Raw genomic sequence first — 15,950 nt, 5'->3', positions numbered from 1 at the left:
CGCTGGGCTCTGGCGATCGTTCCGCCTCAGCCTTCCAAGTAGCTGGAACTACAGGCGCATGCTACCACGCCCAGCTAATTTTTGATTTTATTGTAGAGATGAGGTCTCACCAAGTTTCCCAGGCGGGTCTCAAACCCGTGGGACATCTAAAAGTTTTAAAGATTTACTTTTCTCACCTAAACCTCCCAAAGTGCTAAGATTACAGGCATAAGCCACTGTACCCGGTCCTGGTGCTTTTATTACCTTTTTTCATTGTTTCTTATTGTTCCTATTTTATTTTAATTATCAAAATTTTTACCGTTCCCTTTGTATTTCCCCTGCTATGCCCTTATGGACAACAAATTCAGCCATACTATAGCTATATCATCTCTAAAAGATCAATTCTGGGGCTGGCATTAGAAAATAAACTTTGAATAGTTTATCTTCCTCAGTAAGAAAATGAATGAGAATTTTAGGTTCTTAATTCACTGTTTCTTAATTTTTGTAAGGTATGAGGTGGAATGCTAATTTCACTTTATTCTATAGTTATAAGTAATTATTTGAAAAGCGTTTGTTTGTTTGAGTTAGGATTTCATTTTTTTGCCCAGGCTAGAGTGCAGTGGCATGATCATGGTTCAGTCTCAACTTCCTGGGCTCAGGTGATCCTTCCCAAGTAGCTGGGACTATAGGTGTGTGCCACCATACTCAGCTAATTTTTTATTCTTTATAGAAATGAGGTTTTGCTACATTGCCCAGGCTTGTTTTGACTCCTGGGCTCAAGCATTCCTCCTGTTTCAGCCTCCCAAAGTGCTGGGATTACAGGTGAGAGCAACTGCACCCGGCACAATAATCTCTTTTAAAAGTAGGTATCATCGGGCACAGTGGCTCATACCTGTAATCATAGCACTTTGGGAGGCAGAGGTTAGAGGAATGCCTGAATCCAGGGGTTCGAGACCAGCCTGACCAACTTGATGAGACCTCATTTCTTTTTTCTTTTTTTTTTTTTGAGTTGGAGTCTTACTCCGTCGCCCAGGCTAGAGTGCAGTGGCATGCTCACTGCTACCCCGGCATCAACCAGCTGGGTTCAGGCGATCCTTCCACTTCAGCCTTTCAAGCAGCTGGAACTATAGGCATGTGCTACTACACCCGGCTAATTTTTTGATTTATTACAGAGAAGAGATCTTGCCAAGTTGCTCAGACTGTTCTCGAACCCATGGCTCAGGCAATCCCCTCACTTCAGCCTCCCAAAGTGCTGGGATTACAGGCTTGAGCCACCACAACCAGCCGACCTCATCTCTATAATTTAAAAAAAAATGCTGGTTGTCATAGCTCGAACCTGTAGTTCCAGCTACTTGGAAGGCTGAGCAGAAGGTTTGCCTGAGCCCAGCAGATTGAGGCTACATGGTCATGAGCATGCCACTGCACTGCACTCTAGCCTGGGAAACAGAATGAGACTCTGACTCAAATCAATCGATATGAGCTTACATTTATCAGAATTATTGATTGATACACTCTCAAGTGCTTTTTGAGTCAGGGCCTCACTCTGTTATGCAGACTGGAGTGCAGAGGCACACTAAACAGCTCACCACAGCCTTGATCTTCTGGGCTTAGGCAATGTTTCCGCCTCAGTCTCCCGAGTAGCTGAGACTACAGGAACGTGTCACCACACCCAGCTAATATTTTTATTTTTTGTAGAGACAAGATCTTACTATGTTGCCCAGGCTGCTCTCAAACTCCTGGGTTCAAGCTATTCTCCCACCTCAGTTTCGGAAGTGCTGGGATTACAGGCATAAGCCACCATGCCCAACCCCAGTGCTTTTATTTACCTTTTTTCATTGTTTCTTTGGTTACTATTTTAATTATTACAATTTTTAACATTCCTTTTCTATTTCCTCTGCTATGTCTTTATGGACAACAAATTCAGCCATACTATAGCTACATCATCTCTAAAAGATGCATTCTGGAGCTGGCATCAGAAAACAAAGTCAACTTTAAACAGTTTATTTTCCTTGATAAGAAAATGAGTAAGACCAGATCTCATTTTGATAAGAAAATGAACACTAACTTTGTAACAAAGCAGCCACCTGTGATAAAGCATCATTACTGTGATTATTTAAAATATCCATAAGGACAAAACCATCCCAAAGCATGCATATCTTTGCATTTGAAATAAAGATTCTTAAGATGCATAACTTAAATTACATTTTCCCCTTTATGGATTCTAATTTTATTCATGGCATTAGGGCAGAATCTTGGGTTTCAAGCAAATGGATTACAATGGTTCACAACCTTTGAGGCCTCCAGCTCTTTAATCTTGTCTTCAGCCTCTGTCAGTTTATCTTTCAAAGCTGCAATTTCCTTCTCCATGGGCATCACAACAGACCGAAGTTTTTCAGCATCTTCTTGGGCCTATGGTTAAAAAGAAATGAATGTTACAACGTATTCATTTATTGCTTTTCTAAGAAACCCTGACCCATCCATTTGCTAAAAATTAATGAGACAAGTAACTCTACCAGGAACTATATTAACATTCCCAAAACTGAACCACATCTAACTTTCAAATGGTGTGTGACTTTGAATATCAAGTCATAATCAGTTTTCCCAAATAGTCAATTTAGAATTTGGAAGTAAGTAGGGAAATGGATTCACTATGACAAATTTGACTTTTTAGTTGAGTAAGAAAATATTCCACATATAAAAGGAAATACACATAATACATAATTTTTACAATTCCTGGTTATTAAGTTAATGAGACTGTAATTTCTTCTGAATATTGAATGGACTAAATTATATTTTAAACACCTAAAATAGAATAATGTGTTATCTAAAATGTTCAAAAATTGTTACCACAAAAATGCTTTTATGAGTAAGGCATCCAATTACTTAAACAGAGTACTTTAAATATTATTTTAAATGAAACAAACATTTAAATGAAACAAACTCAAAGAAAAACCCCTAAAACTATCATTGTTTTCCAGACTCCATTCTCAGAAAATATGGATTAAAAGTAAACAACTTACTTAAACTATAAACTGATGAGAAACTGAATTTTCATTTTTTATATATACATATATATACACACCGAGACAAACAAAAGCAGACTCAAAAAGATGACTTTTTTCCTTCCAATGAAACTAAAACTTAATTCATTGAATTTAAATGAGTACAAACTTATCCTAAATTGTTCAGCATAGGGAAAATATCACAAATGCCCAAATATAAGGAGATTTTTCCTGAAAAACATATTCCTCAGAAAAGAGGGTTTCATATTCACTCTGTTTTCAGATCCTTACAGAGTCATCATTTATTTTATTTTGAATTAAGTACTGTTTAGAAAAGACAAGTTAGCTTAAAATATCTTCAGTCAAGCTAGTTGGAAATACTTATAAAGGTCACCTGATAAAAATCAGCAAGAAAAAAAAGGAGGAAGGAAACAAATAATTTATCACATATTGAGTTATTTATTAATGTAAATATGACTTCACAATACAAAGTACTGAATGTCACGGTAAACAAAACTTTTAAAGAGCACTTTAAAAAATGTCAGAAAGGTCATTAAAAACAAGAAAAATCTGAGAAACTGTCACAGCCAAGAGGAGCCTAAGGAGACATGACTACATGCAATGACTAAATGTATCCTGGACAGGATCCTAGAACAGAAAAAAAGGACACAAGGTAAAAACTACTGCAATCTGAATACAAAAATGGACTTTGGTTAATAATAGTAAACAATATTGGTTTATTAACTGTGAAAAATATACTATACTAAGATGAGGTAATAATAGGGGAAGTTGGGCATGAAGTATATTATCTTTGTAATTTTTCTGTTAATCAAAGCTATTTTTTAAAAATAAAGTTCATTTTAAGAATTAGTTTTTTAGATGACCAAAGGTGGCATATTGTGGAAATCATGAATACACATACATTGAAAGAATAAACTGAGATTAGGAACGAAAGACCATGATAAAGCCAACTGAAAATAATAATTAGAAATCAATTTCTAATTATTATCTTATAAATGTGATTTTAAAAATATATGCATATATAAAACACTAATGTAAAAGTTAACATACTCAAACTGCTTTAAAAAGCTTTTTAAATTTTCTCAACGATAAAATGTCTCACTTTACATTTAATTGCCCCGTGTTCAGGCATGATATGGTATTATGTTCAAGTATACAATATGTGATATAGTCATCACACAAGAACCAAAGGATACTGAGAAAGAAAAAAAGTAACATCTATTCTAAAACTTTGGTTTAGACACAATCATCAACAACACTCATTCAAAAGATATTTATTGAGCAAGTATCTGCTAGACACTATTCTAGGGATTTGGAATACACAAATTAAAAAGCTACCCTCGTGGAGCTTACATTCTAGCAAGGAGATAGAAGCAGTACACAACAAACAATAAATAGCTGAACTCTACATATCATAAAGAAATATATGCTATGAAAAGAGAAAAACTGGAGCAAGATAAGGGAGATGAGGAGAGAGGTGACAGGTGGCAGAGGGAGGTAGGCAATGTTAAATGCTGGGTGATCAGGATAGGCCTCATTAGGTAGCAACATCTTATCAAAGATTTAAAGAAGGTGATGGAATTAGCCATAGAGATAATTGGGGAAAACATAATACATTATTTAGTACTATATTTTGGTCTGTGTCCAAATAATTCCACTAACAGAAAACAAAAAATTATGTCTATTACCACAACAATATTAGCACTTTGCATTTGGATTCAAATATTTCTACAGATGAACACATTCCTTCATACCTTTTTCATTTCATTTTCTAAATTTTCCTCCTCTTGACCTTCAGACAGCCTTCTTCTTAAATCAGCTATTTCCCTCTCTGCAGATTCTCTATACTGTGCCCACTGTGTTCGCTCCTGCTCCAGCCTAAGGTGGAACTGGTGCTCATAGTCACGAACTGTTTCTACAAAACATCACCACATATTTCACATCTAAGCATTATGGAAAAAAAGATGTCTGGCACACTAAATTTTTTAAAGGTTGTATAAAGAACTTATGCCTAATTTTTGGAAAATATTTAAATCACCAAAAAAAATAAACAAAACATTTCTAGTTCTTATTACGTGTAGAAATAAGGGCCTTAAACTTCTAATCTTGACAACAAACCTGTGCCATATATTATTTATGAGTGAGGAAACCTTAGGAAAGGTTAAATAATCTGGCCAATGTTTTATAACCAGAATGAAGCAGGGCTAGAATTCAAACTTCAGCCAACACCAACATTTATGTGCTTAGACACTACACTATGACTAAAGCCAAATGTAACATATCACCCCAATCTAATTACCTGAAAGTGTAAGAAAAGGGATATATTTCTGAAATATTTTACTATAACCCAAGATTCTAAATTGAGACAAATTCTATAAAGTCACTATAAAATGGCTTTATCTTTAATAAAATCTTATGTGGCAGATACTGCTGGTTGCCCACTAATTTCTACTCCTCCTTCTTCCTTACTAATAAAACCCAATTTTGTTTAGGAAGTCAATGTATTCTATTTGAAAACTACATTTTCTAGTTTCCCTCATAGTTACGCATGACCACACACTTGGTCAACAAAGTGTAAAGGGGGCACATGCTGGAGATTTCTAGAAAATGTCTGCTTTTCTAGAAAGCAAACTGAAAAAAGAGCAGCTATTTTTCAGCCATGAGGCAAAGATGAAGCTAAAAACCATAAGCTACAGATGAAGGAACAGAAGGACTGAAGGAGCTTGGGACACTGGTGACATCGTAGATCCAACATAACCAGCCCTAGATTTACCTACCATAGGACTTCGTGTTCTGTGAGAAAAATGAACTCCTATTTTGGTAAGTCATTGCAGTCAGGATTTGTTACATGAGGCTTAGTGTAATTCCTAGGCAACAGTTACATACTCAGAAATAGGGCTAGCCATATCTGCCTTTTTACAAAGAGCACTAAGGTAAAAAATGACACACAATTGCAAACATAAGGAAAAAACAGTCATCACTATTTCACATTTAGAATATTAGCTAAACTAATTCCCAGGAATCTACAGATTCAGAGAACAACTTACTTCATTTCATCATCATCTTCTCAGAAAATCAGGAAGTAATTAAGCACCAATGCCAAAAGGAGACAGACTAAACTACTACTCTTCCTTTAGATTAAGGGTCACAAACTGCAACCCATAGGTCATTCTACCCCAAGACTGCAGTGAAGAATTCACATACAAGTACAAATTCTTCTTAAAAATCTAAATGCATGAACACATTATACTAGAAGAGCAATAATTAGCTGGAGCTAATCAGTGTAAACAATCATTTTAACCTGTGCATGGCAGCTCTCTCCAGGTCAGCATACTCCCTGTGCCCATACAGCTTTATTCAACATCACTAGCCTGACTCCTGTACAAAATGGACTTGTAAGCCCTGCTTTAGAACTTACAATGAACTGTCATCTTCATTTAGTGCTTTCTTTCTGTAACACTCTTATTATAACTCTCCATTATTAAATCTGTTAAAGATACAGGTAATACGCCTATTTATAATATCACTGACTTCCCTTTTATCTAACTATAGTTAGATAGTATGTCAAGCCACAAATGAAACTCAGAATATATTTTAAGATCCTCTGGAAATATTCTCAAACATCAGAACTGGATATCTTAGAAAACCATAAAACTAATCTTTGTCTTTACCTTTCATAACAGCCTGAAGTGAAGCAACTTCTTCTCTCCACTGTCTTTTCACTTCATCTATAGCTTCTTGCTTGGTGTTCTCAGAGACTGTGGCAATAGCCTTAATATTCTCCATCTCTGCTTGAGCTTCCCACAGCTGGGTCCGAAGGTGTCCCAAATCATCTTGTGCAGCTTGTAACACTGCATTTTGCCTTTTCAGATCCTCTGGGGAAAAAAGTAAAGAATTTTTTCATTAATGAAAGTCACTCCTATCAGGTGGCTGACATTCTAATAAAGAAATAAGCATTATATTTTAAAATGTCAACATACAAAATGAGACCCTTTTAATAGAGGTGAGATTTAAGGTATGCTGATTATCACAAATCAGTTATTACTACCTATCTATGACCTAGTGGTTAAGGTCATAGTCTTAGAGCTAAATTTAGGCTTGTCTGTCCCCAGCTAATTGAACTTGGTAACGTTATTTAATCTCTCTATCTTAAGTTTCCACATATACAAAATGGAAATTAAAAATAGCCACCTCACAGGCTTGTTGTGACAATGAAATAATTTATTGGAAATGTTTATTAGTATCATTTTTTCCACAAAGTAAACATACAAGAAATGTTTACTCTCTCTAGAATCTAAAGAGAAAAACAAGAAATGTTTAATAAAAGAAAAAAAGCCAGAGCACATGGCAGTTACATGTGCTTTAAAGCTAAGATTATATGTTCTTTAAAGCTATGATTAATTTCTCAGTTCTCCCTTACCATCTCTTATATACCAAATTGATGTGACGTGCTTACTACATGATTTAAGCCTAAGACATATTTTTGGCTAAAGTGTTTTCCAGAAAGGATGAACCTATACTTACCAACAGTCACTATATTCCATCTTTTTAAAATGCTTATCAACATGATGGGTAGAAAATGGTCATCATTTTCTTTTTTGGGGTTGGAGTCTCACTCTGTCACCCAGGCTGGAGTGCAGTGGCACGCTCACGGCCACCGCAGTCTGAGCTCCAGCGATCCTTCCACCTCAGCCTTCTGAGTAGCTGGAATTACTGGCATGCGCTACCACGCCCGGCTGATTTTTTGATTTATTGCAGAGATGAGGTCTCGCCAAGTTGCCCAGGCGGGTCTCGAACCCGCGGGCTCAGGCAATCCACTCACCTCAGCCTCCCAAAGGCACGGGATTACAGGCTGAGCCACAGAGCCTGGTTTACCCCAGCCTTCTAAGTAGTTGGAACTACTACTACAGGTATGCGCTACCACGCCTGGCTAATTTTTTTATTTATTGTAGAGAAGAGGTCTCACCAAGTTGCCCAGGCTGGTCTTGAACCCCCAGCCTCAGGCAATACTTTCACCTCAGCCTCCTCCCCAAAGTGCTGGGATTACAGGCATGAGCAACCGTGCCCAGTCTTGTATTTGTTTCTAATGAATGGTTTCCTTCTAATTTGGAAAAAGCATTTTATGTGTTCCAGATACTAAAACTGTTTTCTTTTACCAAACTTTTCCCAGTCTGCTGCTGTCTCTTAACTTCTTTTTTGTATTTTTTGGCATCTACAAGTTGTTAGATATTTATAAATAAAAATTGTTCATCTTTGCAAAATCATCAATTTCCTTTACAGAACACAATAAATTAACTAACCTTGAAAATAAATTGGTGTAAGATTAACTCTACTACTACTAACTAGCTTTATGACTTTAAGGGAATCAATCACAAGACCCTCAAGACTCAATTTTCTCTTTACAACTAGTGGCAACACTTTTTTGCATAAATTTCTAATTACTTATAAAAACTAAATAGATAATATCAATTAAAGAAGTTTAAAAGTTGTAAAGATACTGTTATCAAACAATCACAGGAATTAATGATTTGGTAGTCTAAGTCATAGAGGAAAAAATCTTGTCATGTTAATTTTAAGTGACGTCATTAAAGAAATCTTTACTCTCTCAAGATTAGTTTCCCACTACTATTAAAATATTTTGAAATTCTAGTCAAAGATAATTATAAAAATATTAATTACAGAAAGTAACTATTTGAAGTATCTTAAAGATAGACACCTAGAAAGTCATGGTAGGCATGTGACTAGGACTGATCCAGAAACTGAGTAAAGATATAAACATGTGAAACCACAAAAGCAAAGTGTGCGTGTGTGTGTTGTCTCTATATTCTGAGTGTTGAACCGTTTTATAAAATGTGAAAAAAAATAAGAGCATTATTTCTGGGATGCTTTATCCATTTCTGGGAGCTACAATTTTATCAAGGCTGATGTTTACAGATACTTAACACCGCCTCATGCTAACTACCCCTAGTACTTTTGATTTCTTGGAGATTACCTATACCTTTTCACTACCATGTTGTCATTATGAACAGAAAAACCTATAAACAAATACCAAACCTAAACATCAACCTCTGGTACTTAAAAAGCAGCACAGAGAGTCTGGAAGAAGACTTGAGCAAGACTGATTGATTCTGTTTTTTAAATATATGCATATATTATTAATAATACATATTATACATCTTACATATTAATATAATTATGCATAAAAATGTATAAAAACCAGGCAGTAAACATAACTTTAAATTAAAGTTAAAAACAATTTTTTTGTAGCAAAGCATTTCAAACTTATGTTGGCCAGCAATAAAAGTTATATTCCTAGCCGGGCTCGGTGGCTCAGCCTGTAATCCCGCGCCTTTGGGAGGCTGAGGTGAGTGGATTGCCTGAGCCCGCGGGTTCGAGACCCGCCTGGGCAGCGAGACCTCATCTCTACAATAAATCAAAAAATCAGCCGGGCGTGGTAGCGCATGCCTGTAATTCCGGCTACTTGGAAGGCTGAGGCGGAAGGATCGCCGGAGCCCAGCAGGTCGAGGCTGCGGTGGCCGGAAGCGGCCACTGCACTCCAGTCTGGGTGACAGAGTGAGACTTCCACTCAAAAAAAAAAAAAAAAAAAGTTATATTCCTTTTACTTCTACATACATGATTATAGATTTTCAAACATATGCAAATGTTGAGTATAATACAACAACCTTTCACTAAAATTCACCAATTATCAAGATTTTGCCATATTTATTTCAGCTATCCATTTTCTTTGCTGCAGTATTTTAAAGTCCTAGAAATATTACAGCATCTAACATACTACACATGCATCTCTAAAAATATTTGTATTTTTTTCTATAAACACAGTGCCACTGTTGCACAAAATTAACAATTGCCTGATATCTAACACTAAATCTTTGGTAAAATTTCTCCAATTGACAAAAAAAAGTCTTTCTGAACACTTGTTTGAATAAGGATCAAAACAAGATTCAGATACTTTTTTTTATACTAATGCTTTATAAAACATTTTAAGTATAGACACAAATGTAAATGATTTCATAATTACCTAGATTCATCAATTTTTAATATTCTGCTACATTTCCTTCTATTTCTTTTTAACTTTTGGAAATAAAACATCACAAATACACTACATTCCTCTGAGGTAATAACTATCAGGAATTTGGGTTTATCATTACACTGAATATTTTATGTCCTTACCTATGTTGCAGGTTATAAAATCTTAATTAATATTCTTATAGCATAGCACTCTTCTGCAATTACCTCTTATCCATCAACACTGTTGATTGTTTATACACCTAACTACTTCACTCCATTACCTGGAATAACATAGTACCAATATATCATTTGTTATGTTGACACATATTCAGGTGTAAAGTTGAAATATTTCCTTTTTCTTTTCTTTTTTTAAGGCAGGGTCTCACTCTGCTGCCCAGGCTGGTCTCAAGTTCCTGGCCTTAAGCAATCCTCCCACCTCTGCCTCCTAAAGGTCTGAGATTACAAACATGAGTCTCTGCACCCAGCCTTTGAAATGGATGTTTTCTACATATATGTTCTCAATGTTCTATGCCCTTGTCCCAGTCTTTTCCCATCTTGACAACCCCATCTTTGTCATATATCAAATATTCACATTTATGAGGGTGTGATTATGGAAATTCTATTCTATAATAATAATCTACTTGTCTGCTCTCATGCTAATACTATATATAGTCTGAATTAACATAGCATTATTTATACTGTTTTGCCTACTCTCGTGTATGTTTAAAACTTCACATAAAAAAACTTCAACAAAAAAGCTTTGTTATGATAGTTTTGAATTAAGTGGAGAAACTTGACTTATCAGATATCAAAATTATACGCTTCATGTATCCACCAGCCAGCTCCAAAAACCATACAACTATGGCAAATCTTCCCCAATCCATTCATATGCACTCCACATACATTATTTTCAGACAAGTCTCTGATATACAATCATGAACCATATAATGATGTTTCAGTCAACAACAGAAAGTGTGCATGACAACAGCCCCATAAGATTATAAGGGAGCTGAAAAATCCCAATAGGAATTGCCCAGTGACATCTAGCCATGGTAACATCATAGCTCAACACATTATCTTTCCTACATTTAGATTTGTTTAGATACACAAATGCTTACCATTGTGTCACAATTGCCTACAGTATTCAGTACAGTAACATACTGTACAGGTTTGCTGCCTAGGAACAATAGGCTAAACCCTATAGTCTGCATGTATAGTAGGCAATACCATATAGGCTTATGTCAGTAAATGCCACGATGCTTGCACAATGATGAAATCCCCGAATGATGCATTTTTCAGAATGTATCCCCATTGTTAAATGATGCATGGCTGTATCTGTATTTTCTTATTTTAAAAAAAGTTAGTAAAGATTTTTAAAGCAGTTTTAGGTTCACAGCAAAAGTGAGCAGGAAGTACAGGGGTTTCTGTATACCCCATGCCTTCACATACCCATAACCTCCTTTACTATAGACAGACTGCACTACAGTGAGACATTTGTAACAATTGATGAGCCTATCTACATGACCACATGATCATTCACTGTACTTAGTCTACATTAAGGTTCACTCGGTATTGTACATTCTGCAGCTTTTCACAAATGTATTAATAACTTGTTTCCATCGCTGTAGTATCATAGAGAATAGTTTCGCTGCTCTAAAAATCCTTGGTGTTCTGTGTATCCATCCTTCTCTTCTTCCAAGCCCTGGCAGCCATAGATCTTTTTATTATCTCTACAGTTTTGCTTCTTCCAGAATGTCACATACTTGGGAACATACAATACGTGGTCTTTTCAATTTGCCTTTCTCTCACCCAGCAATATGCATTTAATGTTTCCCCATATCTGTTCATGGTTTGACAGCACATTTCTTTTTAACATGTAATAAACAGTCCATTCTCTGAACATAACAGTTTATTCACCCATTAACCTACTGAAGGACATCTTGGTTGCTTCCAAGTGTGACAATTATGAATAAAGTTGCTATAAACATCTCTGTGCAGGTTTCCGTGTGGACAAAGGTTTTCAAGTCATTTGAGTAAATACCAAGAAGCATGTCTGCTGAATCAAAAGGTAAGAGTATGTTTTGTAAGAAACTGCTAAACTGCTTTCTAAGGTGGCCATGTCATTTTGCATTTTCACCAGCAATGAATTAGTGTTCCTGTTGTTTCACATCTTCACCAGCATCTGCTGCTGTCAAAATTTTGAATTTATACCTTCTGATAGTTGTGTAGTGGTATGTCATTGTTGTTTTAATTTGCAACACCCTAATGGCATATGATACTGAACATCTTTTCAGATGCTTACTTAGCATCTATATATATTCCTTGGTGAGGTGTTTTGTCCACTTTCTAATCAGGTTGTTCATTTTCTTATTCACCTTTTTTTTAATTGATGCATAATAGATGTACAGGTTTGAAGGTCATGTGACAATTTAATAGATAAATGTAACTGGTAAAGATCAAATCAGTGTATCTGAGATATCTATCACCTTAAATATGCCTTTTCTTTATGCTTAGAACCATTTGAATTCTTATAACTATTGTGAAACATACAAAAAACTACTGTAAACTATAACCGTCCTACTCATCTATCTAACACTCGGTCCTACTCATCTAACACTTGGTCTTGTTTCAACTATCAAACCATTTAATATATATTTGTACCCATTAATCAACTTAATCTTCATCTTCTCCACCACCCATCCTTCCTAGCCTCCGGTAACCACAAATCTACTCTCTTTCTCTCTCCATGAGATTCCCTTTTCTAGCTCCCAAAGGAGTGAAAACATGTGACATTTGGCTTTCTGTGATTATATCATTTCACTTAACAAAATGACCTCCAGTACCATCCATGTTGCTGCAAATAACAGAATTTCATTTTCATGGCCAAATAATATTTCATTGTGTATATATACCACATTTTCTTTATCCCTTCATCCATTGATAGGAACTTGGGTTGATTCCATATTTGGGGTACTGTGAATATTGCTGCAATAAATACTAGAGTGCAAATATCTTTTTGATATATTGATTTATTTTGAGCGTATGTCTAGTAGTGGAATTGCTGGATCATATGGTAATGTTATTTTTAGTTTTTTGAAGAATTTCCATAATGTTTTCCATAGTGGCCATACTAGTTCACATTCCCACCAAGGGTGTATAAGGGTTCCCTTTTCTCTGCATTCTCATCAATATCTGTTACTGCCTATATTTTTACAGCTATTTTGACTAGGGTAAAATGATATCTCAATGTAGTTATGATTTACATTTCTGATGATTAGTGATTCTGAGCATCGCTTCATACACCTGCTGTTCATTTGTTTGTCTTCTTCCAAGAAATGTCTATTCAGATCTTTTTCCCATAATTAATCAGATTATTATTATTATTGGCTATTGAGTAGATTTACTTTCATTTTCCAGTTCTTAATCCCTTATAAGACTGGAAGTTTGCAAATATTTTCTCCCATTCTGTGGGTTGTTTATTAGCGTTGTTGATTGTTTCCTTTATTGTGCTTATTAAGCATCGTAACTTGATGCAATCCCATTTGTCTATTTTTGCTCTGGTTGTTTGTGCTTCTGAGCACTTATATCAAAAATCTTTAACCAGGCCAATGTCTTGAAGTGTTTCCCCAATGCTTTCTTCTAGTAGTTTCACAGTTTCAGAACTTAAAGTCTTTAATTCACTTTGATTTTTGTGTACGATCGGAGATAGGGGTCTAGTTCCATTTTTCTGCATATAGTTATTCACTATTCCTAGCATTATTTATTGAAAAAACTGTCCTTTCCTAATTGTATGTTCTTGTCATCTTTGTCAAAGATGAGTTGCCTATAAATGCATGGATTTATAGCTACTATTCTACTCCATTAGTCTATGTGTCTGTTTTCATGCCAATGATATGCTGATTTGGTTACTACAGATTTGTAATAATTTTTTATCTTAGGTGGTGTGATAGCTCCAGCTTTGTTCTTGTTCAGGATGGTTTTGGCTATTTGAGGTCATTTTTGGTTCCATATAAATTTTAATAATAATATTGTATTTTGATAAGTACTTCACTGAATCTGTAAATTGCTTTGAGTAGTATTGTCATTTCTACAATATTAATTGTCCTAATACATAAGCAAGGACTAACTTTCCATTGGGAGGGGTCCTTTTCAATTTCTTTCATCAGTGTTTTAAAATTTTCCTTGTATACATACTTCACTTCTTTGGGTAAATTGATTCCTAGGTATTTTCTTGTAGCCACTGTAAATAAGGTTACTTTCTAGATTTCTTTTTCAGATTGTTTGCTGTGGGTGCATATGAATGCTGTTGACTTTGTGTTGACTTTGTATCCTGCAACTTGTCTAAATTTCTGAGTTTTAGCAGTTTTTTGTTAGAGTCTTTAGGCTTCTAAAGTATAAGATCATGTCATCTGTGAACAAGGTTAATTTGACCACTTCCTTTCCAATTTTGATGTTTTTTATTTCCATCTCTTGTCTAATTGCTCTGGTCAAAATTTCCAGTACTATATTGAGTGAAAGTTGTGAAAGTGGACATTCTTGACTGTTCTATACCTTAGAAGAAAGGCCTTCAACTCTGCCCCATTCAGTAGGATGTTAGCTGTGGGTTTAGCACACATGGCCTTTATTATTTTGACATATGTTCCTCCTATAGGCAGTCTGATTGGAGTTTTTTGGTTTGTTTTCATTTTAAAGATGTGGGGTACAATTCAGGATTAGGTACCTAAGTGGTCATCGTACAGCTAAAGTTTGGACCTTGATAGGGTTTTTGACATAAAGGGATGTTGAATTTTATCAAATGCTTTTGCAACATCTATTAAAATAGTCATTTTTTTTTCTTGGTTCCATAATATGATGTATCACATTTACTAATTTGCATATGTTGAACCATCACAGAATCCCTAGGACAAATCTCACTTGATAGTGGTAATAGATCTTTTTAATGTGTTGCATTGTTTGCTAGTATTTTGTTGAGAATTCCTGCATCTATTAGGTAGTTTAACTCTGATAGCTCTCTATGGGCTCGCTGTCTGGATGATATGTCCATTACTGACAATGGGGTGTTACAGTCCCCTTACTATTAATGTATTGCAGTCAATCTTTCATTTTAGATCTATTATTGAATGTTTTATATACTTGTGAGCTCCAGCACTGGTGCATAAAAATGTATAACTGCTTTATCTTCTTGCTTGTTCCCTTTATTATTATATAATGATCTTCTTTGTCTCATTTTACAGTTGCTGATTTGTAATCTATTTTATCTGATATAAGTATAGCTACACCTGCTCTATTTTGGTTTCCAGTTGCATGGAATATCTTTTTCCAGCTCTTCACCTGTAAACTATGTGTATCTTATAGGTGAAGTGGGATTCTTGTAGACAGCCGATAGCCAGGTCTTTTCTTTACCCATTCAGTCATTCACTTTTAATTGGAGAATTAAACCTATATGCATGCAGTGTTATTACTGATGAATAAAAAGACACACTACTGCCATTATGTTGCTTGTTTTCTGGTTGTTTTGTAATTCTTCTCTCCCTTTCTTACTGTCTTCCTTTGTGACTACGTTATTTTCTCTGGTAGTATGTTTTTATTCACTGGGTTATTTTTATTTTTAGTGAGTCTATTAGAGGATTGTATGTGAGGTTTATCGCAAGACTTACAAAAAACATAACTGTGTGCGTGCATATGTGTATATCTTGAATTCCTTGGCTCATGTGATCCTCCTGCCTCAACCTCCCAAAGTAGTGAGATGAGCAGTGTGAGTCACTACATCTGGACTAAAACATTGTCAAAAGATGACAACTTATCTCATATCAGGAATAAAACAGAGGCAAATAAAATTTTGTTTTAAAAACTTCATAGCCGGGCTCGGTGGCTCAGCCTGTAATCCCGCGCCTTTGGGAGGCTGAGGTGAGTGGATTA

At 35.4% G+C, this 15,950-nt stretch overlaps 1 protein-coding gene across 3 annotated transcripts in view; it reads right to left on the bottom strand.

The window, feature by feature from the left end:
* The window catches only part of RABEP1 (rabaptin, RAB GTPase binding effector protein 1), a 116,726-nt gene that overhangs the window by 38,026 nt on the left and 62,750 nt on the right, over positions 1–15,950 (bottom strand). For all 3 annotated transcript variants that reach the window (XM_008061884.1, XM_008061890.1, XM_021714243.1), the window contains 3 exons: positions 6,674–6,877; positions 4,757–4,917; positions 2,269–2,388 (listed from right to left, as the gene is read on the bottom strand). In XM_008061884.1, the coding sequence (XP_008060075.1) occupies positions 2,269–2,388; positions 4,757–4,917; positions 6,674–6,877 (485 nt within the window). The remainder of the gene's footprint in view (positions 1–2,268; positions 2,389–4,756; positions 4,918–6,673; positions 6,878–15,950) is intronic.

The sequence above is a fragment of the Carlito syrichta genome, unplaced genomic scaffold (assembly GCF_000164805.1).
Source record: "Carlito syrichta isolate Samal-C Ts95f unplaced genomic scaffold, Tarsius_syrichta-2.0.1 Scaffold95853, whole genome shotgun sequence".
Classification (NCBI taxonomy): Eukaryota; Metazoa; Chordata; class Mammalia; order Primates; family Tarsiidae; genus Carlito; species Carlito syrichta.
This window is presented reverse-complemented; position numbering and strand designations above follow the sequence as displayed.